At 38.6% G+C, this 20732-nt stretch overlaps 1 protein-coding gene across 7 annotated transcripts in view; it reads left to right on the top strand.

Moving 5' to 3' along the window:
• Positions 1 to 20732, top strand: part of Grik1 (glutamate ionotropic receptor kainate type subunit 1) — a 402690-nt gene that overhangs the window by 361133 nt on the left and 20825 nt on the right. For 6 of the 7 annotated variants that reach the window (XM_031364336.1, XM_031364335.1, XM_031364332.1 and 3 more), the window contains 2 exons: positions 2127 to 2344; positions 14614 to 14839. In XM_031364336.1, the coding sequence (XP_031220196.1) occupies positions 2127 to 2344; positions 14614 to 14839 (444 nt within the window). The remainder of the gene's footprint in view (positions 1 to 2126; positions 2345 to 14613; positions 14840 to 20732) is intronic. The other variant, XM_031364333.1, reaches the window with a different exon arrangement.

Genomic DNA, 20732 nt, shown 5'->3' with positions numbered 1-20732 from the left:
GTCTGGAAAAAAATAAAAAAAGAAAAGAATTAATTAATTAATTAATTAATTAAGAAACTCTAAGAATTGTTGGAAAATTTTTAAATAATACAAAATAACATTGAGAAATTTCACTAGTACCATCTAATGAAAGTTTAATATGCAGTTTCATTAGGTTGCTACATGTTCCCCTAAACTTTCAAGAATTTTTCTAAAATTATACTTATTTTAAAGTTCAAAAATACAAATATATGTTTGCATGTAAAATGGCTATTCATCTGGAAGTCCATTTCCACTGCCATACAATACATAATTATGTGTGTATACAGAGAAGTTGAAAGCTAGATTTTCATAAATGTAATAAAAATAACACAAAGATGAAGCGATACCAAAAAAGTCTCTACCTACAAGGCAGAAAAAAATATATCTTTAATGGGATATTTATCTCCCATGGCTATTTTATAAAATAAACGGTATCTTAATGGCAGCTAACTAAAAACCTAAAATAATATCAGATGGCCATAAGGCTACTAGATCAATTAAGCACAAAGATGCGAGGCAACCTTGGGCTTTCAGCACACACACCCATAGGCATATAAATCCTATTAAACCACAAGATTAAAAACAACAGCAACAGATTATCCTGCTAAATCCTTGGAGGCAGTATAATGGAAATGGTTACAAATTTGTTGTAATGTTACACACCAAAATTCAAACAAACAAAAGAAGGGAGTAAAAACGATGGTGAAACCATTTATCTTGTCAAAGGGAGCCAAGCACGGAGACACTAAGAATATTAAAAGAATATTTCTGTATTCAAATCCCAGATACTCTGACAGCCTACATCTCCTTATCCCCAGCTTTGAGTTGGTTTTGATTTCGTGAACAATGTGTGTGTCTGCTTGTAGATTAAACCTGAGAATAAACTTACTCATTTGTAGACTAGCAAATTCTAATTTTTCTTCCCATTTCACACCATCAGTACCTATACAATTTTAAAACACCCAGTTAGTGTAAAGAAAGAATCCTCAAAACCCTATGTCTGATCTGCTGTACTCTAACCTTTCAGATCTCTGAAACTCAATGGGGCTATCTTCTCCTCCTTTTCCTGGACGTATAAACTCTGTATGATTTCAGGATCATGGAAGTAATACTAAGCATATCACCAAGAGCTGGTTTCAGGCAAACAGACTGACTAAAATGATCAATTCAACTGAAATGAAGTCATTTCTACTTCTGGTCCCTTCTAACTTCACTGTTTGAGATGTAGACATTCACAGTTCAAAGTTGACCTAGACTCCTTTCAGAAAGTTTTGTTGACCAATAGAGCCTCTTTGGGGGAAAGAACACTTTTCTTTTTCAATACATATTAAATATCTCCATGTTTTCCTTTTAAAAGCAACATTGACCTGAATGGTAGTTACATGAGGACTCCAACCAGGCACAACATCTCACCACCTGGGAAAACAGCCAGTTTTTGAACCAGTTCTTTATTTAAGAATCAAAAATGTCTTTTGAAGAACATACTCTATTTCAGCCAAACAAGACTATAAACTAGATTTTTAAAAAGACAAATATATATTCTTGTTAAAAGTAACATAAAGCAAAACAGGATTCATGAAGGAGCTTGTTATGAGCTTCATTTCATATTATCTGATAATTCCCAATCATTTTTTAATTTGCATGTTATAACTGAAATGATCTGTAACCTTTTGTAACTTTCTCACACTGTTTAACCTTAAATAAAAATAAGTTGCCATTTTAAAGCATTTCATTGTTATATAAATACCTAGAATATCTTATTTCCCTCTAAATAATGCATCAGGCAGTAATAAGGTCAGAATTCTCAGAATAAACTCTTCACATTTAAGCAACTAAATACATTTTAGACAGTCTATCTTGGGGCTAAACTTTGAGCCATCTTTCACCCATCAACCTTCACTACTTGTGGTATAAGCAGAGGTAATAATTAAAGAGTTAAAGAAGAGATCACTTTGATTTTGTTCCACTTCTAGAAAACACATTAATTTCATCTTCATTCAAGATAGTCTTTGAAGAGTCTCTTCCCCTTAGCATAAGGACCAGTGTAAGTGTCCTTCTGCTTGCTAACTCAGGTTAACACCCTCACTCTGATGATGCTGTCACAGGATCGGAGCTGATGCCCAAGGCTCTATCAACCAGAATAGTTGGAGGAATATGGTGGTTTTTCACCCTGATCATCATTTCATCCTACACTGCCAACCTGGCTGCCTTCTTGACAGTAGAAAGGATGGAATCCCCCATTGATTCCGCAGACGATCTGGCCAAACAAACCAAGATAGAATATGGAGCAGTCAGAGATGGCTCAACCATGACCTTCTTCAAGGTAAGAACTTTGCAAAGACTTCTCAGTGTCTGTCTCATGCCAAGATGATAGTGGGAAAAATAAACGCCACTTCCACTGGAAAAAGATACTAAGCAATGTTTCTAATGGCATGAGTTTCTAATGCTTTAATCGAATTATAAGGAACTATATTCTCACCACAAAGAGCTTCTTCTGTCCCTTCTTTGATCCTTATTTTTTTGTTTGCCTATTTACTTGTTCATTTTTGTTTTCTGAAACAGGGTTTCATGTAGCTCAGGGTGGCCTCAAACTCAGCATGTAGCTGAACCCATTCCTTGAAGTCATGATCCTCCTGCCATTACCTCACAAATATTAGAATTAAAGACATGGACCACAACACTCAGCCTGACTGCCAGTTTAGTACACTCAGATCTACAGATTAGCATTCCCTCTGGCTGTATCCACACAGCATGGCACATGTCTGGCAGTCAAGATATTTGTGGGAGTTGGTTTGCTCAATTTTGTGGGTCTCAGAGATTGAACTCAGGTCATCAGTCTCTGCAGTGTCTTACACAGCCCACACTACTGCCTCCTGTCTGGCCTTTGAATTTAAATAGTTATTCTTCCTGAATAAAATCTAATCATGTTTCCAAAAAATAAAGATTTAAATAACATATTTTCTGTTTAGTACTTATAAGATAGAAGCATGTGCCAAAAAACAAACAAAAAAATAACATAAACATATGTTGTTCTTGGAACTAAGTTGTAGCATTAAAAGTGAGCTGGCTGTGTCTGAAGCTATCCAGATGCTATAAATGCTTTATGAGCACCAAAGGAGAATGGTGTTAAACTGGGTTGGGTTTTATGGCCACATCCATTTCACTGTCCAGGTCTTTTTAATCAGTGACTAACAATAATGAAACTGATTTTTGCCTTGCTTATGGAGTAAGCCTTGGAACTTTTATTATCAAATATCAATTATTATAAGTCCCATAAAATGATTTCTAATAGACCCAATAGGTTTAGCAGTCATAGGGTGTGGCACTTCGCTTTATGAATGAAGAAAAGAGTTCCAGGATCTGAACACTTTGCATAGTCACATGCCTAGTCCTTTCCAGCAAAGGGGCTGAAGCCTTCAGGTAAAAAACACTGATGAACATATAAACACAAGTTTAAACTACTACAGTATCCCATCTCACTACAGTCAAATGGCTGCCACAAAGAAAGAAAAGAGATGACAATAAATGTTGACAAGGATGTGGGGGAATGGGGAACCTTATTCACTCCTGTTGAGAGTATAGCATAGTATAGCCATTATAGGAATTAGTACATAGGGGTCTCAAAAAAATTAAACATAGAACTACCATATCTCCCACTGTACCACTCCTGGGCATATACTCAAAGGTCTCTATGTTCTACTACACACATGCTTGCAAACTCGGCACTCATGATAGCTGTATTCACAGTAACAAGGAAATGAACCAGCTTAGATATCCATCAACATTTAACTGTAAAGAAAAATGAAATCATGATATTCATGTAACCATGGATAGAGATAGGAAGGAAGGAAATAGATTCTGGCAGATGAAAGTAGAATATTGTCTGCCATGTTTGTCCACAGCTCATTATGCTTGTGTGTGTATAAAAGTCTGTCTGTGAAAGTAGATATGAGACCAGGAGAATGGAGGGAGGTATCATAGAAGCAGAGGAGGACATTGGGGCACAAGGGACATGAAAACAGAAAGAGTCTGGGAGTGAAGAGCTAGAAGGGAGGTCAGGGACATGGGAAAGAAGCAGGGACATGGTAAGAGAACCAAGGACACATGGGTTTCATTTCAGGACATGAGCTCATACTTTTCCTGATAATTGTCTTTTAAAACTACAGAAAATAAAGATTAGTGGTATAGGGAAATGGTCTTATGAAATGGTTATGAAACAGCATTTGTAACCAGAGGAAAACCTAAAATCACCTTTGCAAATGTCACACTCGGATTCCTAGAAATGAAAGTGTCAGCCCGGTCTGCATGGACTTGCGAAGTTTACTAACTTAGGAACAAAAATTACCAGGAGAAGAAGGTCAAAGGGGGTGCTTCACTGTGTAGTAGTCTCCATTCATTACCTAAGTGAAGAATGTTAGCAATGGTTGCAATAAGAAGAGAAACTGATGTTAGGTAAGCATACCTAGAGATTTATTAAGCAACAGACTAATGTGAAAAGGCAGTATATACTTTTCTTTTATGTTAAGAAAAACTTTTTTAAACAATATTTTCATATTAAGGACAAAGTCACTAATTTAGTAAGTATATCCATCCCAGAGATTGTGTTTCCCTTGGAGAAAGATAGTTTAAGAATAATGATTATATATAAATACAAGGTTTCCCAAGTTTCTAAAGTTTGGTATTTTCCTAAAATCAGTCCTGTTAAGAATTTACCAAAGTAAACTTCCATTATAGTTCCTGTCATAGACAAGGGAAGTCACTGGCCAGGCAAAGGAGACAGAGGAAAAGGTATCAAAGGAAAATATGTGTTTCTGAAGAACTATCTAAAGTGATGTGTTGCTCGGCATTATCAAAGAATCTGGAAGTATAGGGAAATAGGCTACTCTGATTTCCCATGCCACCCAGTCAGAATGGCTGTCCCCCAGGAAGAAAACTGATAACAATAAATGAGCAAAGGAGATCCCAAGTACCTTCAGATGCATACTACCAACAGTGGAGGAGAACCACTCGTGAACAGTAGACCTGACCCAACTTGAGCAAAGCTAGGTCAACTTCAGAGAATTCTAGTGCACACTCATCCTCATGCACACATGCACACAAGCATGCACACAAGCATGCACATGCACACAAGCACACATACGCACACAAGCAAAGGCACACATACATATATACCTGCACACATACATGTACCCAAGCACAGACACACATGCACATGCACACAAGCACATGCAAACACAAACATGCACACATGCATGCAGGGAGAGGACAGGTGGCTAGAAACACAGACTCTACAGAAGAGTCCCTGTTTATCCAGTCCCCCCCCCCACTTTATGTGTCAGCCTGTGGCCCAGGAACCCTGTTTATCAAGAAGGAATTTATTTGGAAAAAGAAAACAAATACTGAATCTGATTTTGTTTTCCCCTTGAGGGAAGCAAGATGCCAGAAAGCTTCAGAGGATGTAGCTTCAAGAGTTCATAATCTAGGCTGTCTACAAGAAAATGAAATGTCCCAGCCTTTTAGCTGTTGGGACAGTTTTGGCTAGAGTTCAGTGACTCAGTGGCAATAATCCAAGTACAAGGACTCAGTCCCATCAATGTAACCCTTACTGGGCCTCGAGGCTTCCATTGCTCCCTGTCTTTACCTCTTTTTTTTTCTTTTTTTTTAAAATTATTTTATTTACATTTCAAATGTTCTCCCATTTCCTGGTTTTCCCTCCCAAAAAAAAACCCCTATTCCCTCCCCCTCCCTCTCCTCACCAACCCACCCTCTTTCGATTCCTGGCCCTGGCATTCCCCTACACTGGGACATAGGGCCTTCACAGGACCATGGGCCTCTCCTCCCATTGATGACCTACTAGGCCATCCTCTGCTGCATATGCGGCTGGAGCCCTGAGTCCCACCATGTATCCTCTTTGGTTGGTGGCTTAGTCCCTGGGAGCTCTGAAGGTACTACTGCTTTTACCTCCTTAAGCCAGTACTTCCCAGGCTGTTGAGCCGCCTTTGGGGAATGCAAGGGTCAAACAACCCATTCACAGGGAATGCATATCAAATATCCTGCATGTTCGATATTTACATTACAATGCATAACAGTAGCAAGTAAAAATAATTTTATGGTTGTGGATCATCACAACAGGAGGAACTGTATTAAAGGGTCACTGCATTAGGAAGGCTGAGAGCCACTGGCTTAAGCGAAATGGAGAAGCAATCCTGAGTGGTAGGATTTGTCTAACCTAGCACATTCCAGCTGGTGGCTGAACCTGAAACAGAAAGGCTACTCAGTCATGAAAAAGACATTTCACATCCCATCACACTACAGTGAATTTTCCCAGAACAGCCCTCAGCACCCTTGCAGGAACCTGTCCCTTCATTTCCAAGGTGGGTTCAAACCATTCCAGAGCTAAAGAACTGGCAGTTCTGGGGGCCATGGCTATTAGCAAAATCCACAACCAAACAAAATGTGCTGATTCCTCACACTTACTCTCCAGGCTCTAGCAAGGTAGTTTGGTTTGGTTTGGTTTTTAAGTATTTTACATTGATTTGTCTATTTATTTATTTAATTAATTGAGAGAGTACATGTATGCATGTTATGAAGAGTGTGTAGCTCAGAGGACAACTTTCAGGACTTAGTTCTCTGCTTTCACCATGTGGATTCCAGGGATGAAACTAAGATTATCAGAATTGGTTGTAAGTACTTTTACCCTCTGAGTCATCTCACTAGCCAAGTATGCTTCTACATCTACAATAGCAGTTTACCAGAATTTAATAAGGAAAGCTGTCCACACAATGTTACTGCCAAGTACCACTCTCTAGGGATGTTTCTACTAAAGTGTTGTCTCCAATGTGTAGCTGAAAATTGCTTGCAAACATTTAAATCAAAACTCATTGGCATTTTCTTCTAGACGTTGACATTCTTACAAACAGCATGTACCTGTATTCAATTCTCATTTTTTTTAAATCAACAAAATTTATGTTTCTAAAATAGCCCAAGTGAGTTTCTCTATTCTGTTATCTGAATTCTGGTTAAGTATGGATTAGCTGACTTTTTAAAGATGTATGTATTTAGGGCGTGTGTGTGTGTGTGTGTGTGTGTGTGTGTGTGTGTGTGTGTGTGTGTGTATACATGCATATATATGAGTATAAGTGCCCACAGAAGCAAACAAAGGGCATAAGATCCTCCAGAGCTAGACTTAAAGGAAGTTGTGAGTTTCCCAATATGGATGCTGGGAACTGAATTTAGGTTCTCTGGATAAGCAATAAGTATTCTAACTTCAGAATGATCTTGTAAACCCCCTTGCTGACATTTAAGGAAAAACTAGGTCACAAAGACCTGTATCTTAGATTGGGAAGCCTTCTACACTTTTTTTCATTGAGTCATTTATATGAGGAAACAAATTGGTCTTCAAAGACTATGTAAATGACAGACAGACAGACAGACAGAGATTGAAACATAGCTCATGTTTCACAAAGTTCCAGAACTTTAAACAGACATCCTGAAATTCTAGGGACACTAATCATAAGGAAAATAAATAACTGTACTTGTTTGGTCAAGGTCAGAGAACTAATGATATTTATTATACACTATATTTTCAGTTCATGGGCACTCTGAATCTTAAAGTTTTAATCACCATGGATCGTATAATAGTCTCTTTGATCAAAGTGTAACATTCACCACAAGGACAATTAGCAAACCATGGTTAGGGCAAGGCCAAGGACTTCAGCAGCCATCCTGGTACTGTGGAATTTGTTTAGGAAATTAGGTATCAGGGGACTACTGTGTTCTCCTTACCATGACTTTATTTATAGACAAGTTTATCCACCAGAAAATTCATAATTCAGTAATTCAACAGACTCAGCAGAAATTTCAACCAACTTTTTTGTTAGTACCTGGCATGAAATGAGGCTGGCTAGCAACACAGTGTTAAAACGATGACAGCTTTCCCTCTGTTCTGCTGATAGATGGCTTGTCCCGTTTACTAACTTCAAGACTCTGAACAGGTAAGGCTCTTGCCACTCTTCTGACATCAACATCACAAGAGGCAGAGTCAAGGAGCAGACAGTCACAGGCTAACGTCTGTCGATGCAACATGGCTGTAACTTTCCTCCACCCACCCGGCCTTTTTCTGCACTTTCTAGCAGAAGGACATCTGATTACACCTTTCCTTCTAGAAAGGACATTACTTCTCTAATCTCTCATAGAAACTAGAAATGATGCGTATGCACACAGCTGTTCATTCTCCTTGTTGCAACTCTATTAACTGCTTTATTAAATAAAGGAAGGGACCTAACTTTAGTGTCACAATCACAATGTAGTATGTCACCTCCCAAAATAAATACTCTTTATACAGAGATATAAGGAGACAGGTGAGGCCTGAAAGAATTACTTACAGATGCCTTCTGTAACCCACCATCCCAGGAGGGTACTGGTTTTAATGCATGTTTCATACCTAAGGAAAACCATAGGTCATCTCAGGAAACCTACTCCTATCAAATTATCAAATTGCTAGGTTATATATTAAAGTCTCCAGGGAAACACTGATGTGCAGCATCTGGAGCCATCCATGTAGCCTGGATTCAAATCTTGACTCACTAATTATGTAAGCCTTCACAAGTTGCTCCAATTCTCCATACCTAACTTCTCTGCCTGTAAAATGAGGCTAATATCTAAATCATGAGATGATTTTCAGGGTTACGGGACTTAATGGAGGGAATATGCTTACCCAATTCCTTATCAAATGGTAAGCAATTTAAAAGCTATCACCATTATCATCAATTTCTCACAGTTTCACTCTCTGTAGACTTAAATTTTTACCCTGTTCTGGCCTTTGATCAGCCTCGTTGCTCAGTAATCTCTAGATCGTGTGCCTTCAGTTAAATCCCAAGCCAGTACCAGGACCCAAAATCTGAAAAACATCCAGTAGTCTTGCCAGACAGAAAGCCCCAGGCTTGGAAGCCTTTCCTGAACACATTGACTGCATTTACAGACATTTCCCATATGGCTGATGAGCAGCAGCCAGGAGAGGCTGATCCTTAGAATTCGGCAAGGCGGGTCAATTTAACTCAGCTCAGGATTTTTTCCAGTGTCTCCAAAATGTCAGGGTAAAAGGTAGGAGGAGGGAAGGTTTAAACCCTTCTGCGAAGCTTGGAAATCTGAAGTACAATGGTCGTACATGCCAGGTGCAACCTGTTAAAGACAGTACAGCTCACATTGCACAGACAGGAAGTGAGATGAACATAAGAATTCCTGTGGGTCAAATTGGCTATGAAATAGTCATGTAAGAAGAACTTCTCAGCAGAATCTTGCCTTGTGAAAAATCACTGTCCTCCCGGACTGAAGCCAGGGGATTACAGAGATTAGATCTACATTCTGCCTGAAATGACGTGGATAAAATGGCTTTAAAAAAAAATCATCACAGACTTGTCATTTCTGGCTCTCACGGTCTAGGGACTTTGAACCAGCTGTGGGAATTAGGAATGGTAACCTCTATAATCTCTTTCCAGCGAGTGGTTAGTGCCATCGGCAAAGCTAAAGCTATTTCAAGGAAATCACTGAGCCCAGGCCCTGTGGAACTGAAGCCATCACAGGGAGACAAGAGTTCAGACAAAGCCAGCAGGAAACAAAAGAGGAGAGAGCGTCCTCAAACTTTCCTACGTAGGAGGAATTCTTCCCATAAAATATTCTTGTTTGAAAACGTGGGATCCTTTACTATTAGAGTCAGAAGATAAAAATGTATTCGCTTGGAAGGAAATATCTATAAGCTCAATTTAACTTAACCTTAGCTTGTAATTTAGCAACCTTTAACTGGAGACAGGAGAAAAACATGAGACAGATTTGAACAAAGATATTTAAGTCTCCCTAGAAGAATTCCCTGAAGGGAACCAATGAAATTGTAAAATTTCAGAGAATCTTCAAATGTCATATCTTTCTATTGATTCAAGGTAAGAGAAGGTTCTGACGCAATGATTGTATCTGGAGAGGCAGAACCCCCCAAAACACCACAGATGATGTTTCCTAATGGTCTTGCTTCAAATGATGGTAGTTAAATTAAATCATGTTTTGCCATGGTATGGGAAATTACCATTTCATGAAATTTCATTATTTTAAATGAAATAGTGGTCTTTCAACCACAGATTCTCCTCTGTATATTGGCTTCTTAAGCTTGAATTCTGAATTGTCAAAATCTTTTGTTAACTTCTAGAGGTATTTTTTTTAAAGATTAGGATTTCTCAATCTTCCACTGGTAAGACTTAATATAGAATTATTTTGATCATTGATGTGTTCTGTATGGCACATAGCACATTTATAAGGTCACTTTTGACACAATGCCAAAGAGAAAATCTCAATAACATATTCCTAATATGAATGTGTTTAGGCTTATGAAAATAAGTGAAAAATGTATAAACATGGATCTATACATAAGACCTTCAAATACTGTGGCCTGAAGCAGGATTTTACACATATTGATTCTACTGAATAATGGGATCATATATTCTCCCTGTAGATGCACTATAACTTTGTTGGGAGAAATGCTGTGATAAGCAATACTTATCTCAATAGAAATGAAACATTGGAAAGATGTTTCTATAATACAGAGGCTCTATCACTCTTAGAATCATACTATACTACTGAGCTCTGTCCATCCTCACATCCTGTCACAAAAATCCAGTAGCTGAAAACAGAACTACAGAGAAAATGAATGTTAGGAAGGACAAGACAAAGTACAAACTATACCCACAATGTCTTCCAGGTTCCATAACTACATATCTTGAAACATTGAATTTTTGTCTAAATGAGTAGAATCTGCTGAAAGTCATTAAGTACTCTCCATGTGTGATAGGCTAAGTGCAAGATCTATAGCATCTCTCCTACAACAGAGAGCTGCCTACAAACACTTGAGTGATTTCCTTGGAAGACGAGTTAGGTCATGTGGCTTTGATGAAGAACCTAGACTCTGGAACAAGAGTACTGGAATGAGACCCTAGCTGTATCACACTCCAGTGTGGTATTCTATCTCTGCATCTGTAAAGCTGAAATCTTAATGGTACCTTTCTCATTAAAGGAATGAGTGCATGCACCGTGCTTAGAGCAAGGCATATCACAATATAAACACAGTCTGTACCCATTGTTATCACTATTCTCAGCTGTTTGTAACTGCCTACATACACACTGTAAGTCACCGCCCAGCAAGTACTCAGCCTGCATGCATCATAAGGTGGAAAGAAGTAATCATCAGCTTTTTTACAGTGACTCTGTTCTCTAACAGATTAGAAATGCTTATGATTTGTCAACGGTGTTTATTGGCATGAAGACAGATAAATAATCAGGTTAAACCAGCCTGTGTCCTCTAAGGATCCAAGTATTCTAATTGGCTGTTGACATACTCAGAGAAGTGAGAGGCAATCACTGCCCCCATGGTTTAATACCCTGCATTATCTAGAATGATTTAGGAGGCTGACTCAGGCTAGAGATGATCTAAACACTCAGTTTCATCTTTTAGCATTTACAATCATTTTGGTAAAGCATACTCATAATTTGAAGAAATGCTAAGATTCTCATCTTAAAAACTAATAAAATTATCTATTAGAAAGCATATGCCAAATTTACTCTGAAAATGCTATTTTAGGGCCTGACAAAATAATTAACTTTACTGAGTACAGCATTTACAGTGGATACAACTAGGGAATAAGCAAGTAAGATACCTTTGATTTAATGGCTCATCTAGTTACCAACTGTGACCTCTGTATGTCACTTCTCCTAAGACCTTTTCTATAAAGGGCCTGATCTAGCAATGGGCTTGGAAAATCCTCAAGTGAAACTTCCCAGCAAAAATTTCTCTTGGTAGGTATCTTGTGATGGAAAATCCACTGTCTCTCAGTGACTATGACTTGTAGGTCTCTTTATGCTGTCCATTTACTATGGATAAAATGGCCATTTTTTCGATTTATTTGTTTACTATTATTTTTTATTGATCATTTTATTTACTTACATTTCAAATGTTACCAAAGTTTCCCCTCCACAAACCTCCTCTTCCCTCTCCCCCTGCTTCTATGAGGGTACTCCTCCCACCCAACCAACCACTCCTACCTCACCGCCCTAGCATTCCCCTACACTGGGGCATTGAGCCTCCACAGGACCAAAGGCCTCTCCTCCCATCAATGCCAATTAAGGCCATCCTCTGCTATATATGCAGCTGTAACCATAGGTCCCTCCATGTGTATTCTTTGGTTGGTGGTTAGTCCCTATGAGCTTTGGAAGGCGGGGTCAGGTTGATTGATATTGTTGCTCTTCCTATGGGGATGCAAACCCCTTCAGCTCCTTCAGTCCTTTCTCTAACTCCTCCATTGAGATCCCATTGCTCAGTCCAATGTTTGGCTGGATATATCCACATCTGTATTGGTAAGACTCTGGCAGAGCCTCTCAGAAGACAGCTATGTCAGGCTCCTGTCAGCAAGTTCTTCTTAGTATCATCAGTAGTGTAAGGGTTTGGTGACTGGAGATGGAATGGATCCCTAGGTGGGGCAGTTTCTGGATAGCTTTTCCTTCCATGGCCATTATTTTATGTCTTTTACTTCTACAAAGCAAAATCCCACTTAGAATAAAATTCAGATTAATAAATTTCAAATAATAAAAAAATAGTCTGTGAAATTTTTATTTGGAAGCTGATGTCTATGCTGTAACAACATAAAATTAATTAGCCAAAACTCTATGGAAAATGATGGTACTTCAATAAATGCTAAAAGCTTTGGCAATAGAGACATATACTTCACCCAAGTCATTCTGGATCACTGGAAGGAACATTGAACAAAATCTTGGGGTTCCTGGGGTCTAGAATTTGTTCTGATGTTAACTTTCACTGTCTTTTTCTAAAGTCTTCAGTCTGTACCAAAAGTTTCTCATCTTTAAAAGTGATAGTTCAAGTGAATCTATCTCTAAAGTCTCTGATTACTTTAAATTTTCATGCTTCAAAGAAAATTATTTCGCCTTAAGGTAGTTTCCTGCTAACAGAATAATTTTCCCAGCCATACATTTGCTACAGAAAAGACAGAGTGACCTACCCACTTTTGTATAAGTAGCTCTTCTCTTCATTAAAAATTTAGTAGTATCAGACTCTTTAAGACTGAAACCATACAACAAATGAAGCATCAGCCCTGGTACCCAGGACAGACCTTTATTGTGGAAACATTAGCTCCGATTTGCAGACCCCTGGGGATCTGCTGTGGAGTTAGTCTCAGGAGCTTCATCATGATAGAATGGATCCTATAAATCATCACCTTCTACAAGGTATGTGTATTGAATTGTTATCTATCTCATAAGACCTTTCTCATGGGGGCTTTTTAAGTGCCTAATAATCCAAACTAAAGCCATCTGTCTCCCACCTCCCCAACTCATAAGGCCTGTTCTGTCAACACAGGTCTTAGACAGACTTAGGAGTCAAGTATGTTGGGAACATTTGAGCATGAACATCCACTAGAGCTGATTCACGAGGTATTCATTCTGTGTCTGCAGACTTGAATCCTGGTTTAAGCTTCTCTGTACCCCTAGGATGATATTCCTTGGCCTTGCCAAGGAGTCTACATGTATCAAAACCAGTTTTAGCTTGAAAACATCAGTAATTCCCATGATGACATTGATCTATGAAATAGATGGGAGGGTGTACTGATGCAAATGAAGACAAATTCAGGGGGAAAACTTGAAATATTATGGAAATTACAGAGTAAAAATGTAAAATGCCTAATCATAGATATTCAAAAGAATGGAAATTCATATCTAAGCAATATGGAAATGCAGGCAGTATGTTTTAACAAAGAAAAGAAGATAATGAGGTAATCGTGTCTATGTATAGCTGCATATATAATGTATCATATAGATAGTCTTTTATTGACTCTACCAAAAAGCAGAATAAAAGACATTAAAATCATAGAACACTTTCAAATGAAATATGCAGCCCTTGTTATCTAAAAAAAAATGATTGCAATGAGAAATTATATACATAAAAGTAGGGAGAGACTTCGGGTTTGAATACCAACTAGAAAAGAGCATTTACATGCTTCATTTTGTAGCAAATTTAGCCATGGATGCACTTCTTCCACAAATAAGCAGAAGATGCAAGTGGCATATGCCAGGCTATCCCTAGCACAATAGTGCTGGCTGGCCACTGGAAGTTCCATACCCAGAAAGAATAAAGTGACTGCTGTCCAGTGACTAGAGGTCTGAGGGAGAGAGCCTCAGCTTGGCCTAGGGGACTATGAAGTACTGTTCCCAATGTCAACTGTTCATTAGACAAGCACTATTACTGAAGCTCATGGTCTTTTTTTTCCTAACCAAAAGTCGAGAAGAAAACTTTAAGCCACAATTTCCGTCTGCCAACATCTCCTTTTCTTCTATATCGATCTAAGCATGTCCAGGTTGTCTTCACTATAGAATAATCTCTTCTCGGCTACCTGTAAGACTGAAGTCCCAACGTCATCCCTCCAGATCCCCACATACAGAGAATTTCCCCTTTATTATTTGACCCACAAGGATGGTGAACAGCCTTAGGTGATTTTTTTTTTCAGCACTCTTCTGCTGGTGGGTGTCCTTCTGTTCTCTCTGCAGAAATCAAAAATCTCCACGTATGAGAAAATGTGGGCTTTCATGAGCAGTAGACAGCAGAGCGCCCTGGTTAAAAACAGTGATGAGGGGATCCAAAGGGTGCTCACCACTGACTACGCCCTGCTGATGGAGTCCACCAGCATTGAGTATGTGACACAGAGGAATTGCAACCTCACTCAGATCGGGGGCCTCATAGACTCCAAAGGCTATGGAGTGGGGACGCCTATCGGTAAGAGGGGCAAGGCATGAGCCAAAGCTAAGTTGGGCAGTGTTGATTACAAGTATTCAACATGTTGAGAAGTGTAATGTATAGCCAACTAACAAGGAAATGTCCATTTTAAAAGATAGGAATCGTTTAAATGGAGGAATCTCAGATACTTAATCTAATCCGCTTTCAACTACTATTTGTTTTGTATCTTACCACAATGTAACTGTTTAAGATTTATGTAGATTTTATTCTCACCAGCAATACTTTGAAGAACTATTTTCCTAATTAATTTTCATTCTTTATTTTCTTGAATATCTTATGCATCTAGTTTTTATAACTTAAGTTATACTAGAATATAAGGAAATTAATTCTATGTATAGATGAAAACTAGTTCTGCATGTAGAGGTCTATTTCTCCATCTTAGTAAATGAGAAAACAATACCATATCTGTCTAAAGAAAGAGGCAAAAATTAAAATTTAAACTTTTCTCAGACAATAAACTAAAGTCAGAGAATATCTACCTAAAAGATCCAGATATTTCTACTTGTTCAGTTCAATAGCAATGTGCCTCCTCAAGCCCCTACTGCCTGGAAGTACATACCTATATACTATCCTCTTCTATGATAGTAACAGAAATAAACAGAAAATGGGTCCATCTTCAGGGGACAATTACTGATCTTTCTCCTTAGAACACTTCTTCCTATTGCCTCACTATATAGAAAACTATACTTATGATGTTCTGTCATAAAGACAGCCTGTTCCTCCCAAGTGAAGTTTTGGTAATCCCACGGAGAGAAATAAGGCTAACTAGATCTGAGGGCTAATCCAGTAACAAAGGATTATAGTGGCAGCCAAGCCAGACAGATAAAAGCCCTAGGTAGGCTTGATTTACTTGTCTGTATTTTGTTGCCATGTTTGACAGGGATTATGCAGTGTGACCGTCAATATCAGGCAGTGATCATAAACTTCACTGCTTAGAAGCGAAGACAGATGATGAGTCAAGCTGGTTGCTTTGCTTGAGTGGTGCCAGAGAGTGCTATACTGCAGATAGTTAGATGCCACAGGCCGGCTGATCTGGGCCTCTCTCAACCCGCAGGAGAAACGGGGGTCCTAGTCAGGTTGACAAGACGTAGGCGAAGAAATGACAAACAGAGCCGACACAAGGGTGTGTTAGATCTGAATGTATTTGTGCAAGGTGAGATTCAGGCTTAAATACCATACAGCAAGCAGGGCAAATTACAAGAGTCATGTAGGCAGGTGGGTTACAACAAGAGGCGCTGGACTGAGGTCACATAGACAAGTGACCGCACATCAAGGACAGTGGGATTTGGTCGTCAAGTATGAAGAGGAGTGGAGCCCTCCCTGTTGAGGCATTTTGGTATTCCTAGGCTAATTCTCTGATTCTGCTGAAGACAATGAGTAGGAGGGTCTGACCTGACACTCCTAGCTAATGTCCTTAAGTGAGGGAAACCCTTCATCACTCTCTAGTATGTAAAACAATTCTAGCTATTGTAAACTATTATTATCCTAAGGAATGTGTCTGGCCCTTGCTAGCTCTAGCAAGGCAGTCTTCTAGAGAGAAATTACAAGTTATGGGAAGCTTGGTAATAAACCAGGATTTGTTAGAAACATTGTGTTGACCAGGAAATAATGCCCAATATTAACCATTAACGAATCATTTCTTGGGGTACCTTTATGCCTAAATATGAGGCCCTGTTGATGATTGGAAAGGCTAATCTAGAACATGTCTGAGTTAGGAGATATCAGTGACTGTCTGAAATCCAAGAGGCACAGAATTCCTTTTGGATTCTTACTGCCTCTTTTCCTTAATCAGGATTTTACCCCCAATATTTTGGATGTGACTGGAGTACACAAGTGTGCGTAGCAGTTAGAGACTGTGACTTCTCTGACGGAGGCCTTTCCCATCAGTCAGCAGTAGATCCAGAGAACTTTAAGAACAAGTGTGGCCAGATGCTTCATTTTCTCAACCAAAAACATCTCCTAATATTAATAATCTGACAACTAATTAACTTTCTTTTAAAAACTGTATTCAACCCATGCTCAACAATATTTTACCATATTACTACTAATTAAGTAATATAGTAAGTATATACATATAAATGAGTAGACATATAAATATAGCCTGTTGCAAACATTTAGTATTGCTTGCATGTATGCTTCTAGGGCTGGTCATTACTGGATTGCAAATGGGAGCCCATCCCTGAGGAAAGCTAATTCTCCCTCTCTGAACAGTTGCTAACTGCTGTAGCTCTTCATCTAGAGGGAAATCCATGAGATCTCCCCAGTCTACACTAAAATATCACACTGCTACTGGACTTGTTCCAGTCTTGTCCAGGCAGCCATTTTGACATTTCAAAGGTGCAGATTTTCCATTGTGGTTAGTTGGCACAGGCTTATAGCAAAAATCCTGGTCCTCTGGTCCTCTGGTCCTCTGGTTCTTAACAGTTTTTACTTCCACTCTTCCACAAGGTTCCCTGAAACTTGCATGCAGCAGTTGTACTGTGTTTGTAGATGTATCAGTTAGGGCTAGGCACATAGTTTGGTCATTTGAGTCATTTGTTCTCTGCATTTTCACTAGCTATCACTAATGGCTTTCACTCCACATTCTCCTTCCACTCCAATAAAACAGTGGTCTGGGTAGAAGGTCTTTGTTGCCTGGTCCAAAGAGTTTATTGGAAGCAGATCTTTGGCCAGCAGGGGTTTAAAATCCTGTAAAGCATCATCAGAATGTGGAACTGCTCAATGTGAGAAGGTACACACTTAGCAGGTTAAAATTCAGGGAAATAAATGAAAGAAGGAAGCATATAGTTGCAAGTGGTTCCAGGAAGGGTCACAACCAAGTTAGCCGAGACCAGCCACTGGTTTTAAAATCCCACAATCAAACCCTCCTTGGGATACTTGCTCATGAAAAACAGTCAATTGGATAATACTTAGACTTTGTTGAACTTGTCTGCATTTGTTATTTGACAACAGCCTCTACCTTCAGCACACATAATATGGGTTCCATCTTAGCAATAATCACTGAATCTAGGGCTCAGCAGTTTTGAGGCACAACGGTTGCAAGGGAAAACAAATACCCTAATATTATTTTTAAAACTGTGGGCTAATTTAGCTATTTGAATAGTGAGTTTTATGAATAGTCTTTGGGCAGTGTTCCTATTTCATTTCTGTTGCTGTGATATTAAAACACACCAACAAACTGCTGTTTAGACAGAGAGACTTACTCCAATTCCAATCCCATCTACAGTCCGTTGTCCCAGGATAATAACTGGAGCCATAGCTGGAAGCGCCTTGTCATACCCACATTCAATAACAGAGAGAAATGAGAGCAGATGTGTTTACTTGCTTGCTTGTGTTCAGCTTAGTTCTCTACTCTTAATACAATTAAAGGGATGGTGCTGCCCACACTGGTCTGGGTCTTCCCTTAGCTTTAACTTCCTTAAGACAATCCTCCCGACAGACACACCCACAGGTCAACCCAGTATAAGCAATCCCTCATTGTGCATCTCTTCCTAGGTGAGTGTATGTTATGTCAAGTTAACAATTAAGCTAACCCATGAACAAAATGAAACAAAAACAAAACCTGAGCAATAGGCTAGCACCACACAACAACAATAACAACAACAACAACAAATAGTTTTATGTGTTTTGGTTAAGTAACAGAAAGACAAAAGCCAATTGTATTATGGAAACAGTTATTTGGGGATTTTAGGCAAGAGAAAATCAAGATAAAAGATAGATTTAAAGGTGGCCAGTTGGTGTATAATTGCCTAGTAATGTTCTAGGAATCCTCTTTAATTGAGTAAAGCTGGTTACCTGAATGACTAATTTTGTGCATTATTAGAAATACCAGGTCACCTGGCAGAACCCAGTGAGAATGAGTTCTTGTAGTACTACTAAACGGGCTTACAAGATGATGATTTTACTCTTTGGTTATATTTTCCCATTGGATGTTTAGACCATGTAGGTGGTAACCAATTAACCTATTTTCATTATGCTCTGCCAAGCTTCCATGTCAGGCACTGTTAGAGACATGGGACTAGGGTCCTTTAATTCTCCTCCACTAGCAGAATCATGTTCCAGGACAGGACAAGATCTGGCTGCCCATGTTACTCCAGTAGGAAGCACTAGAGATTTTCTTGTGCAGACCTTCCTATTCAAAGAATAGAAAGTGGCAAGACTTAAATATGTGGAGGTCTCCATGACCTCTCTGGTCAAGAAAATAGAAGACTTACCAGAGGGTAGGACCTTTTTAGAGGTGTTACAACAAAATACTGTCTCTTCTTCTATCCTACTTATCCTTGTGATGGCTAGTATTTTTGTCAATGTGACACAGGTAGAGTCATCTTTGAAAATGAAACCTCAATTAATAAAATGCCTTCATCAGATTGGCCTATAGGTAAGACTGAATGCATATCATTGATAAATTATTAGTGTTGGGGAACCTAGGCCACTGTGGGTTGTGCCACACCCCTAGGTTCCCTAGGTTTATGGTCCTGAGTGGCACAAGAAGACAAATCATGGGGAACAAGCCAGTGAGCAGTGTCCATCTATGATCTCTGTTTCTTTTCCTGCTTCCAGGTAGGAACCTTGAGTTCCTACCCTAACTTCCTTCAGTGATGGACTCGCAGCTATAAGCTAAAATAAACCTTTTCCTTCCCAAGTTGCTTTTGGTCATAGTGTTTATCACATCAACAAAAACCTAGTTAGGATAACCTTTATTGGATTGAACATCCAAGCATTGTTGAACACCCACTACATGAACTTCACCAAGCTTCAATAATGAATATTTGCTTAAAGTGTTGCTGTTATAACACTAAAGTTCTGACTTTAGTCAGAGTTTCTAAGTAGTGATAAAATTTTCAGTATTTTGAATAGAATATAAAGTATCTCTAAGTCAATTGTCTTAAATGTTATAACTAGTAAGTCAGTAATGATATTTTAGTTAAAGTCCATAAAGCAATGAAAAAGAATAGTAAACATTATTTTTAATGTATAATAGTAGTAATATAGGCCAGTGTATTTTCAGTCTTGGAGATGTCTGAAAATTCTTGTCAACTTAAAATGACTAACTTCTTCTATTTAAGTCTAATGTATTTAAATAAACTTTAAGCTTACATATGTTTATTAATTTTTAGACCAATTTGATTTAAACTCTTTGAAGAAATTAGTCATGTAACATGTACTAATGGCGGTACACAGAAGCATGTAGACAGAATAAATATCACATCCTAGATACAAACTGACAGTGAGACCAATAGACAAAACAGCCCTTGAATAGTTATAAGAAATAAGCAATTAGGGACACACTTTCAAGAATCTCAAAAGTCATGTGACATGGAAACAAGGAGGAAAAGAATGTATTCCAAAGACACAGAGATGAACCAATGAGAGCATACCAGTGATATGAGACTCAAAGAAAGCCAGTTAGGGCCACGGAGAAAAGCGCAGGCAGAGAGCTAGAACTGGGTGGCCAAATGATTCTGCTCACTCTTCCTGATAGAAACAGCAGTATTCCTGGTTGTTCTTCTCCAAGTGAGAATCTCTTATATCATTTATTCAATATGTTTTTCACGGGGCTCATCAAGGTCATAGGACAATAACTAAATAGACAAAATAGACTTTGGGGGCCTTAAAACAATTTCCTATCTCCCCAACCCAGCTTGGCCCATCTCATTTTAGATAACATACATGGGAGAAGTTGAGCAAATGTTCTTCATTTTTCCTCACAGCTGGTTTAGTAAATGAAGTATACATCAGAAAAACCACCATGAATAGTTTTTGCCTTAATCTTTACAGAACTGGGACCTCAGGATTAACAAGATTTACAGTATCTTCTTGAGTAGCAGCTAGATTTTCTTAATTCAGCCATCTTTAAACTAGAAACTATTTC

The sequence above is a fragment of the Mastomys coucha genome, unplaced genomic scaffold (assembly GCF_008632895.1).
Source record: "Mastomys coucha isolate ucsf_1 unplaced genomic scaffold, UCSF_Mcou_1 pScaffold12, whole genome shotgun sequence".
Taxonomy (NCBI): Eukaryota; Metazoa; Chordata; class Mammalia; order Rodentia; family Muridae; genus Mastomys; species Mastomys coucha.
The sequence above is the reverse complement of the archived record's forward strand: the minus strand, read 5'-3'. Positions and strand labels throughout refer to the sequence as shown.